The sequence below is a fragment of the Apiospora phragmitis genome, assembly GCF_038363925.1.
Source record: "Apiospora phragmitis strain CBS 135458 chromosome Unknown utg000005l:1.0-4161743.0:1.0-4166827.0, whole genome shotgun sequence".
NCBI lineage: Eukaryota > Fungi > Ascomycota > Sordariomycetes > Amphisphaeriales > Apiosporaceae > Apiospora > Apiospora phragmitis.
Genome location: NW_027117403.1, coordinates 2,891,477 through 2,907,399, shown reverse-complemented (window position 1 = coordinate 2,907,399; position 15,923 = coordinate 2,891,477). Strand labels below are relative to the sequence as shown.

At 48.6% G+C, this 15,923-nt stretch overlaps 10 protein-coding genes across 10 annotated transcripts; 3 read left to right on the top strand and 7 right to left on the bottom strand.

The window, feature by feature from the left end:
- Positions 1-609: 609 nt before the first annotated feature.
- On the bottom strand, positions 610-1,212 carry PG994_004899 (uncharacterized protein; the record flags this gene model as incomplete). Its single annotated transcript, XM_066856308.1, has 1 exon — positions 610-1,212. One exon carries the CDS (start codon positions 1,210-1,212, stop codon positions 610-612), a length of 603 nt encoding a protein of 200 aa, XP_066718475.1.
- Positions 1,213-1,347: 135 nt separating this feature from the next.
- PG994_004898 (uncharacterized protein) lies at positions 1,348-1,680 on the bottom strand (the record flags this gene model as incomplete). Its single annotated transcript, XM_066856307.1, has 1 exon — positions 1,348-1,680. The coding sequence occupies one exon, from the start codon at positions 1,678-1,680 to the stop codon at positions 1,348-1,350; it is 333 nt and encodes a 110-aa protein (XP_066718474.1).
- A 3,394-nt stretch (positions 1,681-5,074) lies between these two features.
- PG994_004897 (uncharacterized protein) lies at positions 5,075-5,661 on the bottom strand (the record flags this gene model as incomplete). Its single annotated transcript, XM_066856306.1, has 2 exons — positions 5,075-5,426; positions 5,483-5,661. 2 exons carry the CDS (start codon positions 5,659-5,661, stop codon positions 5,075-5,077), a joined length of 531 nt encoding a protein of 176 aa, XP_066718473.1.
- Positions 5,662-5,754: 93 nt separating this feature from the next.
- On the bottom strand, positions 5,755-6,201 carry PG994_004896 (uncharacterized protein; the record flags this gene model as incomplete). The annotated part of the gene is made up of 1 exon (XM_066856305.1): positions 5,755-6,201. One exon carries the CDS (start codon positions 6,199-6,201, stop codon positions 5,755-5,757), a length of 447 nt encoding a protein of 148 aa, XP_066718472.1.
- Positions 6,202-7,234: 1,033 nt separating this feature from the next.
- On the top strand, positions 7,235-8,293 carry PG994_004895 (uncharacterized protein; the record flags this gene model as incomplete). The annotated part of the gene is made up of 1 exon (XM_066856304.1): positions 7,235-8,293. One exon carries the CDS (start codon positions 7,235-7,237, stop codon positions 8,291-8,293), a length of 1,059 nt encoding a protein of 352 aa, XP_066718471.1.
- Positions 8,294-10,230: 1,937 nt separating this feature from the next.
- On the top strand, positions 10,231-11,186 carry PG994_004894 (uncharacterized protein; the record flags this gene model as incomplete). The annotated part of the gene is made up of 2 exons (XM_066856303.1): positions 10,231-10,865; positions 10,922-11,186. 2 exons carry the CDS (start codon positions 10,231-10,233, stop codon positions 11,184-11,186), a joined length of 900 nt encoding a protein of 299 aa, XP_066718470.1.
- Positions 11,187-11,203: 17 nt separating this feature from the next.
- On the bottom strand, positions 11,204-11,443 carry PG994_004893 (uncharacterized protein; the record flags this gene model as incomplete). The annotated part of the gene is made up of 1 exon (XM_066856302.1): positions 11,204-11,443. The coding sequence occupies one exon, from the start codon at positions 11,441-11,443 to the stop codon at positions 11,204-11,206; it is 240 nt and encodes a 79-aa protein (XP_066718469.1).
- An 820-nt stretch (positions 11,444-12,263) lies between these two features.
- Positions 12,264-12,932, bottom strand: PG994_004892 (uncharacterized protein; the record flags this gene model as incomplete). The annotated part of the gene is made up of 2 exons (XM_066856301.1): positions 12,264-12,760; positions 12,917-12,932. 2 exons carry the CDS (start codon positions 12,930-12,932, stop codon positions 12,264-12,266), a joined length of 513 nt encoding a protein of 170 aa, XP_066718468.1.
- A 616-nt stretch (positions 12,933-13,548) lies between these two features.
- Positions 13,549-14,948, bottom strand: PG994_004891 (uncharacterized protein; the record flags this gene model as incomplete). The annotated part of the gene is made up of 2 exons (XM_066856300.1): positions 13,549-14,589; positions 14,655-14,948. The coding sequence occupies 2 exons, from the start codon at positions 14,946-14,948 to the stop codon at positions 13,549-13,551; spliced, it is 1,335 nt and encodes a 444-aa protein (XP_066718467.1).
- Positions 14,949-15,420: 472 nt separating this feature from the next.
- PG994_004890 (mitochondrial zinc maintenance protein 1- mitochondrial) lies at positions 15,421-15,890 on the top strand (the record flags this gene model as incomplete). The annotated part of the gene is made up of 3 exons (XM_066856299.1): positions 15,421-15,478; positions 15,545-15,717; positions 15,786-15,890. The coding sequence occupies 3 exons, from the start codon at positions 15,421-15,423 to the stop codon at positions 15,888-15,890; spliced, it is 336 nt and encodes a 111-aa protein (XP_066718466.1).
- Between the last annotated feature and the right edge of the window lie 33 nt (positions 15,891-15,923).

Here is a 15,923-nt window from a genome sequence, read left to right as displayed (position 1 = left end):
GCGGTCACACGGGTTTTGTATCAGCCAAGATCTGTTGGAAGGCCGTCTCTTCGACGGGGCTGTTGAGGTCGAAGATATGAACCCGGGCGCCGAGAGAGGCCAGAATCTTGGCGGAAGCCAGTCTATTCGAAAAGAGCCCCCTGTCCCATTTCAGTCAGCCATCGTGATGCATTACGAAGCTGGCTAGTCTTCCCGAGGGCACTTGCCTATGATTATAGCAACTTTCCCATCGAGCCTTGGAAAATGGTGCTCGCTGAACTGAAGAGTGGTCATGTTGATCTGAGAAAAGCTGGGTACTTCAAGGTTCATTCGCACAATAGATGCATGGGCGAGATAGGACACGGAGAAGTGATAGGAATATAAAGTGCTACGTTCTTATAGATATAGATAAGGCATGTGGCATCGTCCGGACGGATGGTGCCGCAGATTTCCACAATAACATGTAGACAACCCTGCAAACAATCTTCAAATTTCCAAGCTCAATATCTAAACTTATCCACCACGCACCAGATATAATACCAGATCAGCTTCCAGTCATCTCCCCCATCCCTATTTGCGAAAACGAATAGTATAATACTAAGAAACCAGCACCTATTCCATGGCAAGGCCTCAAGCCGAGCCAACTACAAAAGGTGCGTTCATAATCCAGGAGCAATCCTCCAAAATTATCTCAGCCTGGTAGTAGGCTCTGCTGTCCCTGGCCAATCGTGCGGTAAAAGATGTGCAACGCTGGAAGTGCAATATCCTCCACCGTAGCCACGATTTGGAGTTCTTACTACTCCAAGACGGTAAGAGCGTTGTATTCCCCAAAACGTTGTAAAACAGAACGACACGACCAATGCGTTTCCTAATGGGGTATTCCCGAAACATCGATTGATAACCCTTGAAGAAGGGGTTGTTGTCATTCGCCCACTCAGCCCAACCCGCTTGTCCTGGCTTGATCTCCAGATACCCGCCTTCAGGGATCTCCTGGTTCCTGGCCGTGTTATAGGCGTTCATGAACGCGTTCCGGCCCGGTACGTTCTCGATGTTCCAGTTGGATAGGTACTTCAGGTTTTCGAGCTTCCCCCTGGCGTCGACGTACCGGTTGATCATCAGGGCTCTCTTCTGCACGTCCACCGGCTGGGGTCTCGGTTGGTGGTCGATGCCCTCGGCCGTGTAAATGCCTCTGATGTGGATCCCACCTACGGCCGGGCTGACTGCGTACTCCATGACGGGGTCGCTGCCATACACCGGCTCGTACTTCTTGCTGTGCCCGACCTGGCCATAGAACCACTCCTGGCCCCGGACGGCAGTGTAATCGTCATTGGCCCCGTTTTTGTACCCAAACGGCTCCGGGGGTCCTTGCTAACGGCAGAATGCCTCGGCGTGACTTCCAAATGGAAGTCTCAGCTGGAGCTCCTCCGCGGCCGCAGTTCGGGACGAGCCGGTCCTCATCGTAGAGGGCCGCTTCTTCCGGGCGGGGTTGCTGTCACGAGAGCTTTCACTCAGCGAGCCGGAGCCTCCGCTCCCGCCTGAACCGGAACTGCCTGGTCGGGCCGGAGCACGTGCTTTCAGCTGCAATAGGCTACTGCTCAAAGCAAAGCCGACGTCTCTAGGCTGGATGGCGAGGCCATTGGTGATGTTGAGATTGACAAGGCAAGTGATGCCAATGGCAAGGAAGGAGCCAGCGGCACACATAATGACAATAGCGAGAGTTGTTGTGGTAAGGACTTGGCTTCAAAGATGTACTATGGGATGAGGTGAGGTGGAGGCGAGTTGGTACGGACTAGATCATGTCTAAGGGGGGATATTGGGGGATACTTATATCAGCGCATGTGTATACAGTCAACCGGGAACTTGTTGCCAGCTCGGCGACCGTCTTAGTCGACCGGTCAGCCTGCGACCTGAACTCCAACACGTGGCATGGACCGACTATAATTACCGACGATAATCTCATTGGCCAGCGCTGACAGGCACCCAATCCCTCCGGACCCCATGGCTAAAGATAGAAACGAAATAAACCCAACTAAATGATGATACCATCCTCAATTTTCATTCTCGTATGATATTTGTGAGGGGTTGGTGGTTGTGGATGATCGGGTGCACCTTCTCGCAGCAAGGTATTCCGGCATCCTTGTCAAAGCTTGTTCAGACCCCACACGATGCCAATGTTGGATGCAATCGATCTGCATGCAAGCCGTTCTCCCTTTGCATAACACCAGCCCTAATCTTGCCGAGTATACTATTATTATTCAAGCTAGAGAGACGCCGCTTACACAGCCTCTTCGGACCAACCAATGCGGACCATGCAACCAAAAGAGAGCAATTTCCGAAGACACTGTTTTACCGAAGCTTGCATGCTAAATCACGTACAGAGATAGAGATTATCTGTTTCAGTGCACAATGCGGTGATGACTTGCTGGGATAATACTAACATGGATTCCTGTTCTGCTAGTCCTCCACGACTATTCCTTCTTGGGGAAATGTGATGTTATTTCTGGAGAAAGTATTTGTTGCGCAATTGAGCAATAATTACAGACGGAGGAACTTCCATATCCTAGTCCTCATCGTTTCTGCCCGAGGGCCACCGGCAAGCCACCAGACAGAATCACAGCACAAGGGTGTAGTCACTCATACTGCCGTCCCTAGTTTCTGTTAGTCTCCAGTATCGAGTTTATATCAATGCTCAACAGTAACAACTACGTGTTATTATACCAGGTCGCCGTAGGACGTAAGTGTAAAGAGTAAAGAGTAAAGAGTAAAGAGTAAAGGGGCGTTAAGGTAACCAGACTTTATGTATAAAGCTATAGAAATGTCTTTATAGTAAAAGGAATGTATAGTAACTCCCACGCCTGATAATGGTACGGATCGCGTCTTAGTACTCAGCGAACCACCACTTAACGTACGTCACCCCATAATTGACCCCCCCCTGTAATTGACCCCCCTGTCGACCTCTACCACGATTCACCGCCATTTCGATTCAAAAAGAGATTTCTTAACGAATTCTGATCCGAATTATTTCATTCTTTTAAATATATACTAATTTATTAATAGTACGTTCATATACCGAAAACGATATCTCTACCGCCATCTAAGATATAACAAGCGGTAAATCTATTTATAAGGCTGCCCTTTATTAAGGTATTTTACGGTCTACCTTTATTAATTAACTTCACGGCCGATAATCACGTCGAGAATTAAAATTTACTTATTAAAAGCTCTCTTTAATTAAAGAGAAGCATCTAATAGATTAGATTTTAGCTTAAAAAGCCCTTAGCGTCGCACTAATATATACGTAAATTAAGGAATTAGCTTAGCGCGTTTTAACCCTTTATAACAACCCTATACTATTAGGTAAAAACTAGATAGAGTTATTCCTTTAATATAACCTAGCCTTACGGATAAAAAGGTAACGTTATATCGATTCCTAGCGTATTAATAGGGTATTAATTAAGGTAATTAAGTGTTAGTTTTTAACTAAATTACGTATACCTTAAATTTAAGCTATTAAACTTAAAAACAGGTATAATATAAACGAGCACGGTATCTTAAAAAGCTAAGGAGGTAATAATTTTATAATAAATAGCTCGAAATTATATTCTATTTAATAAAAACAGCTTAATTTAAAGTACTAGACGACTATATTAAAATATATATCGGTACTTAATAAGGCTATCCCTCCTTTAATAATTTATAAAAGCAAATCGGTTTAAAAATAATAATTCCCTTAAGAACTCGATAAATTTTAAGGATAAAAGTTTAATACGAGCAATAAAGGCTGGACGAATAACGAAATCGCTGTTAAATAGCTCGAAAATATCTTTATACCGGAAACCGCCCCGAACGACTTAAAAAATGCCCGTTTATTTATTCTAAATAGGTATAATAATTATATAATTAACGATTTTATATCCCTTTATTATTAAAATAATATTTACTTATTATTTTTACCCCTTTATTTATTATATATTCTTTAACCCCTCGATATTAAAATCTTTACCCCTATAAAGGCTTATTATTAAAAAAAGATCGGTTTCTTATCCTTATTAATAAATTTAGCCTTTATTAATAAATAAAACTTCTTTATATACTATATTAAAGCTCGTAAAAAAGCTTTATTAACTTAAAATATTAAGGGTAGTTAACGTGGTAATAGTCTTTAGCCCGTATATATTACTAAGCTACTCACTAGCCCTCTTTTATTCGAAAACAGTAACCGAAAGCGACCGGAAGAGACAACACAAGCCTTAGCTAGTTAAGATAAGGCCTTTACACCTATAAAAACTCCTTTAACTAATAATATATTATAATTAACACTAAAAAGGTCTATTAATTTAGAGCGTTAAATTCGGCACTTTTATTAATTAAGTTGAAACGACCTTATTATATAACACTAGCTATTTAAAAAGATTTAAAAAAGATATTAAAAAAAGGACTATTTATTAATTAATACGGAATTATAAATATAGTCCTTAAAAGAAAAGTTAGAGCTCGCAAGGCTACGAAAGAAGCGAAGGGTATAGATTAGCCCGAATTCGAAATTTATATCAATTAAGAGCATACAACGTACGAGGGAGGGGCCAGACCAGCTTGAAATTAAGGAATCGGATTCTAAAATATCTATTGTATCTACGGTTAAAAGCGATTGTATTATAGTCCAAAATTGAAGGAATGGTAACTATTTGGAGTTGGTGGTTAATTTATACCTTTAATTTTATTAGGGGGTCAATTACAGGGGGGGGGTCAATTATGGGGTGACGTACGTTAGTCATACCATCCCAAACACTGAGATATTATGAGACCACATTTAGGGGATGTCAACAACAGTCATTGAACCAACGGCTACCTTCTGTTGGTTTTTGTCTTGGCCCATAGTCGCGTTGATGACAGGGAGGCAGTATTCTTGATTTGGCAGCAGGGAGACCGCCGTGATGTCGCAATCGGTGAAGGTCCCATTGGCGCCTTTTGAATATCGACTAGTCAGCGTAGCATTTTAATTGGACGAACTTGGCAACAAAGGGGTGTATTACTCACACATCATCAACTACTTGAAGCTGGGGTAGCCAGTCCTGCCCTGGGGCAGGTCCAAGACCTACGAGTAGCCGACGCTCTGTCCGTTTGTGATGGGCGAGGAGCCCTCCCAGCCGAACGTCTCGGTCAGGTACGCGATCAGTGCCTCGGGGCGCTGCGAGGCGCCTACCGAGGCCGACAGCGACTGCGTGTTCATGAGGGACTCATCGGACGAGTAGCTGAGGGTCCACGGGCAGGCCGTGCCCGAGAACCCGGTCCCCGAGAGGCACACCTGGTAGTTCGCGATCTGCACCGACGGCAGGTACGTGTAGAGCGACCGCGTCGTGCTCTGGAACTTGCACTTGATGGCATTGGGCTGGCCCGCCTTGGCTGGAGCGGGGCTCGCGGCCAGTAGATGGGCGCCGACTTGAGCGCTCGTGGCGACAACGCCATGTCCTCGTCGCCAGCGGGCCCGACCTCGACCTCGAACTCGCCTCCCGCTGGCAGGTCATCGAGTTCGGATCCGTCCGTCGCCGCCACCGCTACGGAGCGGCGTTGGCCGAACCAGCTGCCGGCTTTGTCAATAAGGCCGTCGATGGTGCCAAAGAGGTCAGGTATGTTCTTGTCCAGGGTCGGGACGGCAGGCCATACAGGATCCTTTGTGCCCATAAAGCCTCGCGGCACGGCGCAGTACTTTCCGCAGCAATACCTGGAAAACGTGTCAGCCGCCGTTGCGTTCAAGGGTGGAAGTGAGGGTTTATCTTACGACATGGCCAGTTGTGTTGGTTGGAACGTAACACTGGGACAGCCTGAGTCTTTGGTGATCCGGCGGTAAGCCTGCCAACATGGACCTGTATCGATCTCCTCCTGGGGCTGGCTCAAAGGTGGTTTGGTGTTGTAGAAGACGAGTTGGCAGTTGTCGTCAAAGCGGCGTGTGTCGACATGAGCAACGACGAAATCACTATGCTCATCCCGGAGCCAACCCTGGAACAATTGGGTTCCGATGGGTGCATGGCAGGTGACTCCCTGGGTAGGATCGTCGTTGTCCCTTGGCATGAAGATGACCTTGGAGGCGGTCATGGGATCTTGAATGCTACAGTCCGATGAGTTCCAGAAATTGATCTGAACGTCTTTGGCACTGGCTTGGGCAGCTAGAAGGATGGCGAGTAGCACCCTCCAGCCTGTGTGTTGGCTTTGGCTCAGACCCATGATTATGAAGAAAAACAACAGATATGGTTTGGCATAAAGGGGACAGTACTCCTGAGGGGTTGATAGCAGTTGAAAAAGAAGGCCAAGTGCAGGCTTTATGCAAGCTTCAGTAAGTGAGGCGACGTTCTATGACACTGGGGCAAAAGTAAGCCATCCTCGATCGATTGAACATGCTGATGCTAATAATAGTGCCAAAGGACTTCGAACATGATGCTTGTGAACAATACGGTGGAGCGAAGACAGGCCCAGGTCTGAAGTTCCGACCCGCCATCGGAGGAACATATCCGTTCCGGGCGGCTGTTGGTGCAATGGCGCAAATTGGTAGTGGGACTGTAGCACAGGACGATTACCAACAAACCATCCGCAAACAGATGCTCCGTAATTGATTACCTGCAAGCTGGTGTCTTTCGATTTGCTGTGATAGCCCCCAAATTGCCAGGAATTTATATTCATAGTCAACTTACTCGAATGAAGGCGCCGTTGGATGATGGCCCTTCCAGCACGAAATAAGAGGGTATCCTGCAATGGGATGTTCGGAACATCAGGTATGGCTCAGAGTTGGATTTCAGTTGATCCTATGCGCCATTAGACAGATATAGATACAAAACCCACATAGGTATATATATCTGAGAGCGGAATCACCTGCTGCAAAGAAAATATTGTCCATAAGCAACCCTCCATCACCATTACCACTCCAACACAAATACATACTCTTCATCTTGCTGCTCACACAACAGTACATAGCTATCATACTGTCAGGGTTGCACCTGACAAGGGTCTGATACCCGGCTGCAGAGCGCCGAGGTCGCCGCTAGGTATATAAGTCTAGTGGTCCTCCCAGACAGTTGGAGGGCCAGAGTTCAGTGAATGCACACACCTACCCCTACGGGTATCTCTTCACTCTATCTTGCAAGACCTTGACACATACAGCCTCTCTCGTTGTGACTTCTTTGATTCGTCACAAGACCTTCTCATATCCTCTGCAAGAGTCCCTTCGAAACCACTCAACGGTCGTTACAATATTTCATCCAATATGACTGGTCCAGCGTGGTCCACCAAGTCCCTTTTGCTTTCCGCATTGTCGTTACTGTCTGTTCTCCCGACTGCAGATGCCTGGCTGATGGAGTTCTGGTCGAGCCAGGTATCTTGCAAGGCCCAGCAAAACAAGAAGGGCGGAAACGTAGCGGCCGACACGTCCCGCAGCGGCCGGGACCTCCAATCCAACAACTGCATGATGCTCTCCCACGACCCGAAGTCCCCCACGGGTATCCAGGTCATGAAGGTGACGGGCTGGAGCGACGACTGCGTCATCGCGCTCTGGTCGGACCAGACGGGCTTGACCCCGTGCTGGGGCAGCATGCCGTGGAACGGGGAGGGTAAGGCGCCGGACCAGGTCTTCGAGAAGAACCGGCTGGTCATGAGCGGCGTGGAGGATAACGAGAACCCTTACCAGTGCATCGACAGGCTCGACACGTACATGAGGTCCGGCTCGGGATATGTGGGCTACGCGGCCTACTCGTGCGGCGCCAATGCGACGCTTCTCCGGGAGGAGAAGAAGAAAGACCTCAACAGACAGGGGATGTCGGCGCTCCTGAGCATATTGGAGTCCTCGAGCACGGATACTGCTTCTGCCTCTGTTTCAGTATCGGGCACAATCGCCGCCACTTTGACAGCTTCCGGCTCAATGACGATTGCAACTGCCAGCGCTTCAACGGCCCCCAGCGCTTATAGCCCGCGTCTAACATCGCTTCCGGACGGCGTCGACCCAATTGGGGACGAAAATGAGGGCGACAGGCTGCTCTCTGGCACTGACACGGGCACGAAGAGCTCGGCGACGAAGATTACTACCGGTTCCTCCTCTACTACGTCCAGTGCGGCCTCTGCTAGTAACACGAGCAGCGCGGACAGAGAAGAAAAAGACTACGTGGAAGGACCTGCGAACTACTATCTGCCCACCGGCACGGGCACGAGCCCAGCGCGAGCCGTGCTTACTGCCGCGCAGCCGACGGCGCTGTGGCACGCCTTTGGCCCTAAGCTATCAGGACGGGCGCCGCCTAAGCCAACCAAGTTCTCAACGCGGCTCTGCGCATGAGGTCTTTCTAACTTCGAAATTTGATGATGCTTGGGATTTGTTTATGCTAGAGCGCTGATTGGAGTGCCGTTATCGGTGATAAGTGGTTTTTGGAATTCGTTTTCCTTTATATATAACGTATCCTATGAGCGAATGTCTCATACAAGCGAATATCTCATTCTTTTACACCCCTTTTAATAAAATATAAGTTAATTTTACTATAACGTATTTAATATATTAAAATTAATCGGAATCCTTATCTTTAAATATTTCTATATTATTTTAATAAGTGCGCGTATTATGCCCGGGCTCTCCGTAGATTCTATAGCGTTATAAGCGTGTCCTAAACGTTCTCGTACGACTATTCCTCCCAACGCGATTCGTTTTATAATTATTTATTAATATTTTTTTAAAACTATAAGTCTTTTTTAACTTATATATAAAGTAATCTTTTATTTTATAACCGTTTCTTTTTCGTACGGCGGCGCCGGTTAAATATTTTATTTACTTTTCGAAATGTCGCGTTCTTACTTTTTAAAAGAGTAACTCGGTATATAATATACGTTATAGCCTTTACGATTTAATTAAAACTAATTAAAATAAACGTTAAAAAGTTATTTTAATACCGTATAATACGGTTTCGAATATATTCGGTTTAAAATTAAGCCTTAATCGAGTTATTTAAAGTTTTTAATTCTTAAAGAATAAATAGGCTAAAAAACGTCCTTAAAGGTATTAAAATATATAGCTTTATATTTAATTATAAAATAATATATTTTAAATTATACGAAACGAGTCTTATCTTTTAAAAGCCTCCTTATATATTCGAAACGGTAAAAATCGCCTAGAACGCTTTTAAAAACGCTAGTAGGAAGTCCTCCTTTAAGATATAGGTAATATGCGCCCGTATAAAACATTTAATTTCTTTTTCGTACGCCTTTTTTAACGTACGAAAATAGCCGATATTAAGAGGTTAGAGCTTATATAACGAATAAGAAAGCATATAAAGTATAATAATCGAGTTCTTTTTATAGTAGAGCTTAAAAGTTATCGAGTAATAGCTTTCGTAGCCGTTTAAGACTAAGAGGCGATAACGACTTTTCGTACGAGACTTAATATATTAATTAAAGTATCGAATCTAGTCCTCGCCTCTTTTATTCGTGGTTTAGTTATTTTTAATAATTACGATTACTTAATCCTTTCGTAATAAGCTGTTTTTATATTAAAAAGAGAAGTATGTTTTCTTAATAAAGATAATATATAAAAAGATAACGTAACCGTATAATCCGACGCCCTAGATAATTATAACCTATTCCTAGTTCTTTTACTATATTACCCTAGGCTTTCCGTATTAATTAAAGGTGGTTATAATTATTTCGAACGAAATTTAGCCTATAAAAAAGCCGGTCTCGTTAAAATTATAAATATCCTCTTTTTAAATCTCGTATTTATAAATTATATTTCGTATAAAAATAAACTACGCGTAATACGCGTCGAGATCTTTATAAAAAACTTTTTAATAATCGATTCTTCGGTTAAAACGCGTCCGGAGGTCTAGTTATTATCGTACGAAGTTAAAGGCCTAATTAACGCCGACGCGTCCCGCGTCGCGTAAGTTAAATAATCGATTCGTTATATCTTTTATACCACTTAGCTAGGGAAGAAACGATCGCGTATTTAAATTAATAATATATCGAATAATCGTATCTTTTTTAAAATTTAACAGCTTTCGAGAATTTATAGGTATTTCGTATTATATAAGTTAGCTATTTCGTTTATGCTATAAGGTTTTTAATAAAACGTAATAAATTAGCTCATTATCGATTATTCCGTCTTACTCCGCGATCAGCGCCGCTTCATGCGGCTTCGGCGGGTTAGTCGTAAGATTTGGGATTCCTGAACGGCTGCTGAGGCACTTTTAACCAGCCGCTAACCTCTGACCATAAGGCCGATTCAAAATGCACGTTGACGATGCAATCTTTCGTCTCCGGATGTTCGACTGGCGTCCTGGAGACGACAGGGATTATCTACCGAGCCCTTGTGCCTACGATTACGGATATAGGCACCAAGACCATTGGCGCTTCATCTACTCCTATCTAACATACCAGGTCATGAGAGAGCGGTATCGTGTATCACTGCTCGGTCGCATCTACGGCGCAGCGGAAAGTCTTGCCACTCTTGATGGTGAGGCAGGGAAGCACGCAATCGCGAGTCGAGTCGAGACCCTTGTCCGCCTCGCCGTGGCCAGATGCGCAGGAGCACTGACAGGGGACCAACATCACCAGCCGAAGAGGACATGTTCGGAGCAGGAGCTGAGCATAGACCTCTTTGTGGCCGCTGTATGGCTCGACAAGAAAGACTACGTCAGACAACGGATCAAGGAGGGCTTCCCTATCGTCGACGAAGAGTTAGAAGAAAAAGAGAGTTGGATATTTGGTAAGAGCTTCCAGGCCGCCGCGATGCAAGGGAACGTCGAGATGTGGGAAATGCTTCTTTCGGTCTTGGAAAAACCCCACAGAGAGAGGGAATGGTTGAATGTGATAATCACCGCCGCCAATTACGGTCACCAAGAGATGTTTGAGCTGGCCTTCAAGTATCATCAGTCGCAAGTCTCGGCGGACGTCTTATTATTATGGGACGTAACGAAAGCCATACGGTGGCCGGTTCACTTCCAGCGCACCAAACCGCTCCTGGGGCCCAGGCCAACCGCAGAAATCCGGTTGAATGGCTCGAGGCGAGTGCCGGCCGGGAACTCCCCGAGATGGTGCGGTATCACCTTCAGCAGGGCGTACGGCTAGATGCGCAGAAGGTCAGCGGCTACCGACGCACGACGCCGCTGACGAAGGCACTGGAGAACGGCCATGAGGCGACGGCGCGGATCCTGCTCGACGACGGGGGCGCCGACCCCAACTAGCCCGAGTGGCGCTGCCGCTACTGGTCCTGGCCGCCCATGGCGTTGGCCGTATGGAAGGGCAGCGCGGCCCTGACGCGGCTGCTGCTGGACCACGGCGCAGACCCCGACGCGGGCAGGCCGCCGCCCCTCGCGATCGCCGTGTACCTGGAGCGGTCGGACCTGTTCCACCTGCTGCGCGACCGCGGCGCCCGCCTGGATCCGCCCTGGGCGGGCGCATAGGCCATGGCCGTCGCCCGGATGCACGGGCTGGACTCCATGGTGGACTTCCTAGTAAGCGAGGGCGTGGGCATCGATGAGGTGTATCAGCATGCTGGCGAGAATAACGAGACCCATTGGTGGTATAAGCGTCTGTGGCCGGACGTCGTATGATTCTATTGGACATAAGCTCTCTGTCTGTGTTAGGAAAGGTTGCGATAATGGTCTCCCCGCCTCCCGTGCCCGCCCGCGCGCCCGCCCCCGCTATTGCTACTTGCCCTCTTGTGAGGTCCCTTGCTGAATTTCTCGGTCATTGAACACTCTGCTTTATGTGGGAAACCTATAGGCTGTCGCCTATCTCCCCTTGACCAAGGCCAGCGCCATCCTTAGGCGGGGCCTTACGCCTACTGAACTGTTGCCTCAGGATCCGCGACCGTTTATTCTAGCCCTTCGTGTGGCATTTATCTTTTCATTGACCTCTTGTTGGGCGGCCTTTCATTTGAGTATTATATTGGAGTAGAAGTCTGTTAAAGGGGGGTCACAGGAGGGCATAGGCTGAGATATATCTTAACGATCAATCCCCAGGAAGATTCATCGCGCATGCAGGCCTCGAAAAACTATACGCAATGTATTCCATGCTGGTCCGCCATGATTCTGGAATACTACAAGGGCTTCATCGCTCGAGCTTTCTTATTTTCTGTATATACAAACGGAATCAAGAATCTTCGACATGCAGGACGCCTGTGCTACATGTGGTAATATTAGAGAAAATCAGCGAGTTTTGCAATTAAAAGAAACCAAACCAAAACCCAGTCTGCCCATTCAGCTTCATGTGTTATCCCAACGTCAATCCTTTGGTCCATTGCACTCTAATTACCGCTATCACAGCCACTGTCTAACCAGGTCTGGAACTACCAACGACCGCCCTAGGCTCTGGGCTTTGCCATCAGGGGTAAGGGGTAGGGCGGTGAAAGCGTGAGCTTCCCAGATGCCTTGCCGTCGAGGTCTCGCTTCAGCTTCCCCCGCGTCGGTACCGGGCCGCAGCTCGACACGGCACTGACGTAGGAAGGTAGCGAAGAAGGCCATGAACTCAGCCTGCGCAAACTTGCGGCCCAGGCACGCGCGGGCGCCGTCCGAGAAGGTCAGGTACATCCCACGCATGTGGCGTGTGGCGTCAGACGCGACGGACTTGCGTTTCTGCTGCGGCTGCGGCTGCTGTTGTTGTTGCGGCCCGCGGTGGTGATCGCTGTATGTCCAAGACCGGTCCACCCACCGATGGGGGCCGAACGCCTCGGGGTTTGGCCAGTACTTGGGGTGGTAATGGACGCCAGGCGCCGACAGGTAAACTTTAGTGCCGGGCGGCAGGCGGTGGCTCGACCCTTTGCTAGACTGAGTCACTGTCTGTGCCTTCACAGCGACTTTGGTGATCAATATTACGCCCGAATACAGTCGGAGAGTTTCGCACTGAGAGAACACACGTTAGTTAGTAATAGTATTTTAGAAGAGGGAGTAAGATAGCACCCCCTCTCGCTAACCCCCTTTTAAAAGCATTGAAAATTAAATAATAGTATTAAATTAATTAAATTAATTATTAACGTTTACATATATTTTTATATCATATATTCGTTATTAAGCTTAAAGGTATACTGGCCTTAAGGCTGCGCTATCTCTAGATGCCACGACATGCGCCTAACTAGCGCTCAAGAGGCCCCGGGCATAATGCACATCGTGCTTTGGCTAAGTAGCAGAATAATCTGTCGTTTCTACGAGTCGACCTGGTTGCGACGACACCCAGATGCTGTCCTGGCTGTGAAAGAAATATCTGCCAACCAATAGTGTCATTTCCATTTTGTGTTTGCCACGGGCAGTTGATCTTGTCGGCATTGCTATCATTAATACGTATGGCAACCATATATATGTAGTCTTGAAGTGCGTACACGCCAAATCTAGTACCTAACGTATAAAAACTACACCAATGAATGCCATGAACACACCAGAGGATCACAGTCAGGTTTGAGGCCGTCCCAACATCGCTTGGATAAATCGTGATCTATCGTGTCTACGTTGCCAAAACCAAAGTCTACCCGGCCGTGCGCCCTGAGCTACGCTACTCTAAAGCGTTCGATTTCATAAACATTCGTCGTTTTACATGTCATCAATCAATATACTATGCGAGTGCCTTGAGCTCGCCGTCCTTGAGCTTGCCGGCACCAACCAGGCGCTTGACCTCCTCGGCCCAGACGTTCTTGATCTCGTCAGCGACCTTGAGACCGTTGAGCTTGCCAGCCAGCGCGGCGATCTCCTCGGGGTCGACCTTGCTCTGCACAATCTCGACATCGTTGAGGACGGTGTTGACCTGCTCAGCGCTAGCCTCGCCACCCGAGGCGAAGTAGTTGGCGTCCTTGACGGAGCCCTTAATGACACGCTTGTTCTTCTTGACGGCGTTCTTGGCGGCCTCCTTGGCCTTCTTGTTGGCCTCGCGGTCCGTCTTGGCCTTCTCCTCAGCCTCCTTGGCCGCCTTCTCCTCGGCCTCCTTCTTCAGGCGGGCATCCTCCTTGGCTTTGGCCTCGGCGGCCTCCTTGTCGGCCTTCTTCTTGTTCTTGGCGGCGTTGGCCTCCTTGCGGAAGCGCTTGATACGGTCGTCGCCGGCGGCACACTCGTCCAGCAGCTTGCGGAGGCGGGCGTTGTCGTCGGCCTTCTTCTTTTTGCGGGCGTTGGCGTTCTTACGCTCCATGTGGCGCTTCTGGTCGCGGTTCTCGTTGTCGTCGGGCACGTCCTCGTCGAGGTACTCGAAGGTCCGCCAGCTGTCGAAGTTGTACCAGAAGTTGTAGAACTCGTCGACCTCGGGCTTGGTGGCGTCGTCGCCGCCCAGCATGGGGACGTTGGGGTTCTTGCTGAAGCGGGCCTCGGCCTTGAAGACCTTGCCCCAGGCCTTGAGGTAGTTCTTCTGCGCCTCCTTCTTGGTCGGGGGCTCGACGTCGGCCTTCTCGTCGACCGAGTCGAACTGGCGGCGCTTGACGGGATCGAGCAGGACCTCGGTGGCCTTTTGGATGCACTTGAAGAAGTTGTCGTCCTCGGTGGCACCGGAGGCGGCCTTCTTATCGGGGTGGTGCTTGAGGACCTTCTTGCGGTGGGCACGCTTGACCTGGTCCTCGGTGGCCTTGTATCGGTACTTGGACAGACCCAACACTTGGTAGTGATCTTGAGACTGTAGGCATGGCGGATTAGCATCAGAGTCTGTGGGGGAAGAATGTGCAAGTAGATCAAGCGTACCTTCCAGTCCTTGGCCTCCCGCTGGAGCATCATGGGATCCTCGGGCTCGCTGACATCGCTGTCGTCGTTCTGCTCGATGTTCTTGGCCTTCTCCTGTGCCTGGATGCGGTCATCCTCGGAGAAGGTGCGCTTGTGGCGGGCACGGCGGGCATGGGCCAGGAAGTGAGGGCCAACAGGCTCAATGGTGCGCTGGGTCGAGCCGGTGGTCTTGCCGACGGGCTTGAAGTCCTTCTCGGCCGACCAGCCTTCAGGCAGAGTGGGAAGAGGCCTCTCGACCTTGGTTGTGGACGCCATGTTTGATGTTGTCCTGTGGTGATGCTGGCTGTTGTTGTCAGACAGATCGAAAAAGGTGCAACAGTGGGCTGAGGTGGAAAAGATACTACTAGGCCTAAGTCAATTGGCGTGGGGCTTGCCTGACTTTTTTCGTTTCTTCGCCTGGATTTTTTTTTTAATCGGCCCCAGCACCGCACCTCTCCCAGACTCTCTTTGCTCAGGCTGGTGGGGCCTGCAAGGAATGGCCCAGAGGTTTCTGGGGTGGAGATCCTCACTAGCCACAGCAGCAGGAGCGTAAGCCACCCATTTTTTCCAGCAGGTTAGCTGTCGCATCGAATCGCATGGTGGAATTGAATGGTCGTTGTAGAATCGTGAGTGATAAACCATTACCTGTGAACTAATACCTCTTCATTATCCCCATTGCCGAGTGTACATATACGTTACAGACTCGCCTTCCCACACGTGTAGCAATCGACGCCCTACCTCACTCACAATGGCCGCAATCGCAGCATACAGAAACCTCTGGCGGTCGGCGAGGATCGCCTTCCAAGGTATGCTTGCTCCCTGATAGACCTAATGCACAAATCACGACCCAAGTCTGACCCTTATACGCATAGGGGATCAACCCATCTTGGAGGCCGCCCAAAATCAAATCCGTACGGGCTTCCGCAACCAAGCCCACCTGAAGCCATCAGACCCCAAGTTCGCCGAAGAGATCCGACACGCCGAAGACGTCGCAACTATCCTGAAGCAAAACGTGGTACAGGGAAAAGAGAAGGCGACACTTACAGTATGTTGCGGCCACGGAACTGTCCAGCATGAATGGGCTGGTAGATGCTAACACACGAAACTCCAGAGCTGCGGATACACGAGCACGTCGAGCGAGGTGACAACGACACGGTCAAGGTGGCTGGAGGCAAGACGGTCAAGGTCACTCCCGGCAAGACTTGCAGTAGCAATTGAGCAGCAGCGAAGCGAAATACGAACTCACAAAAC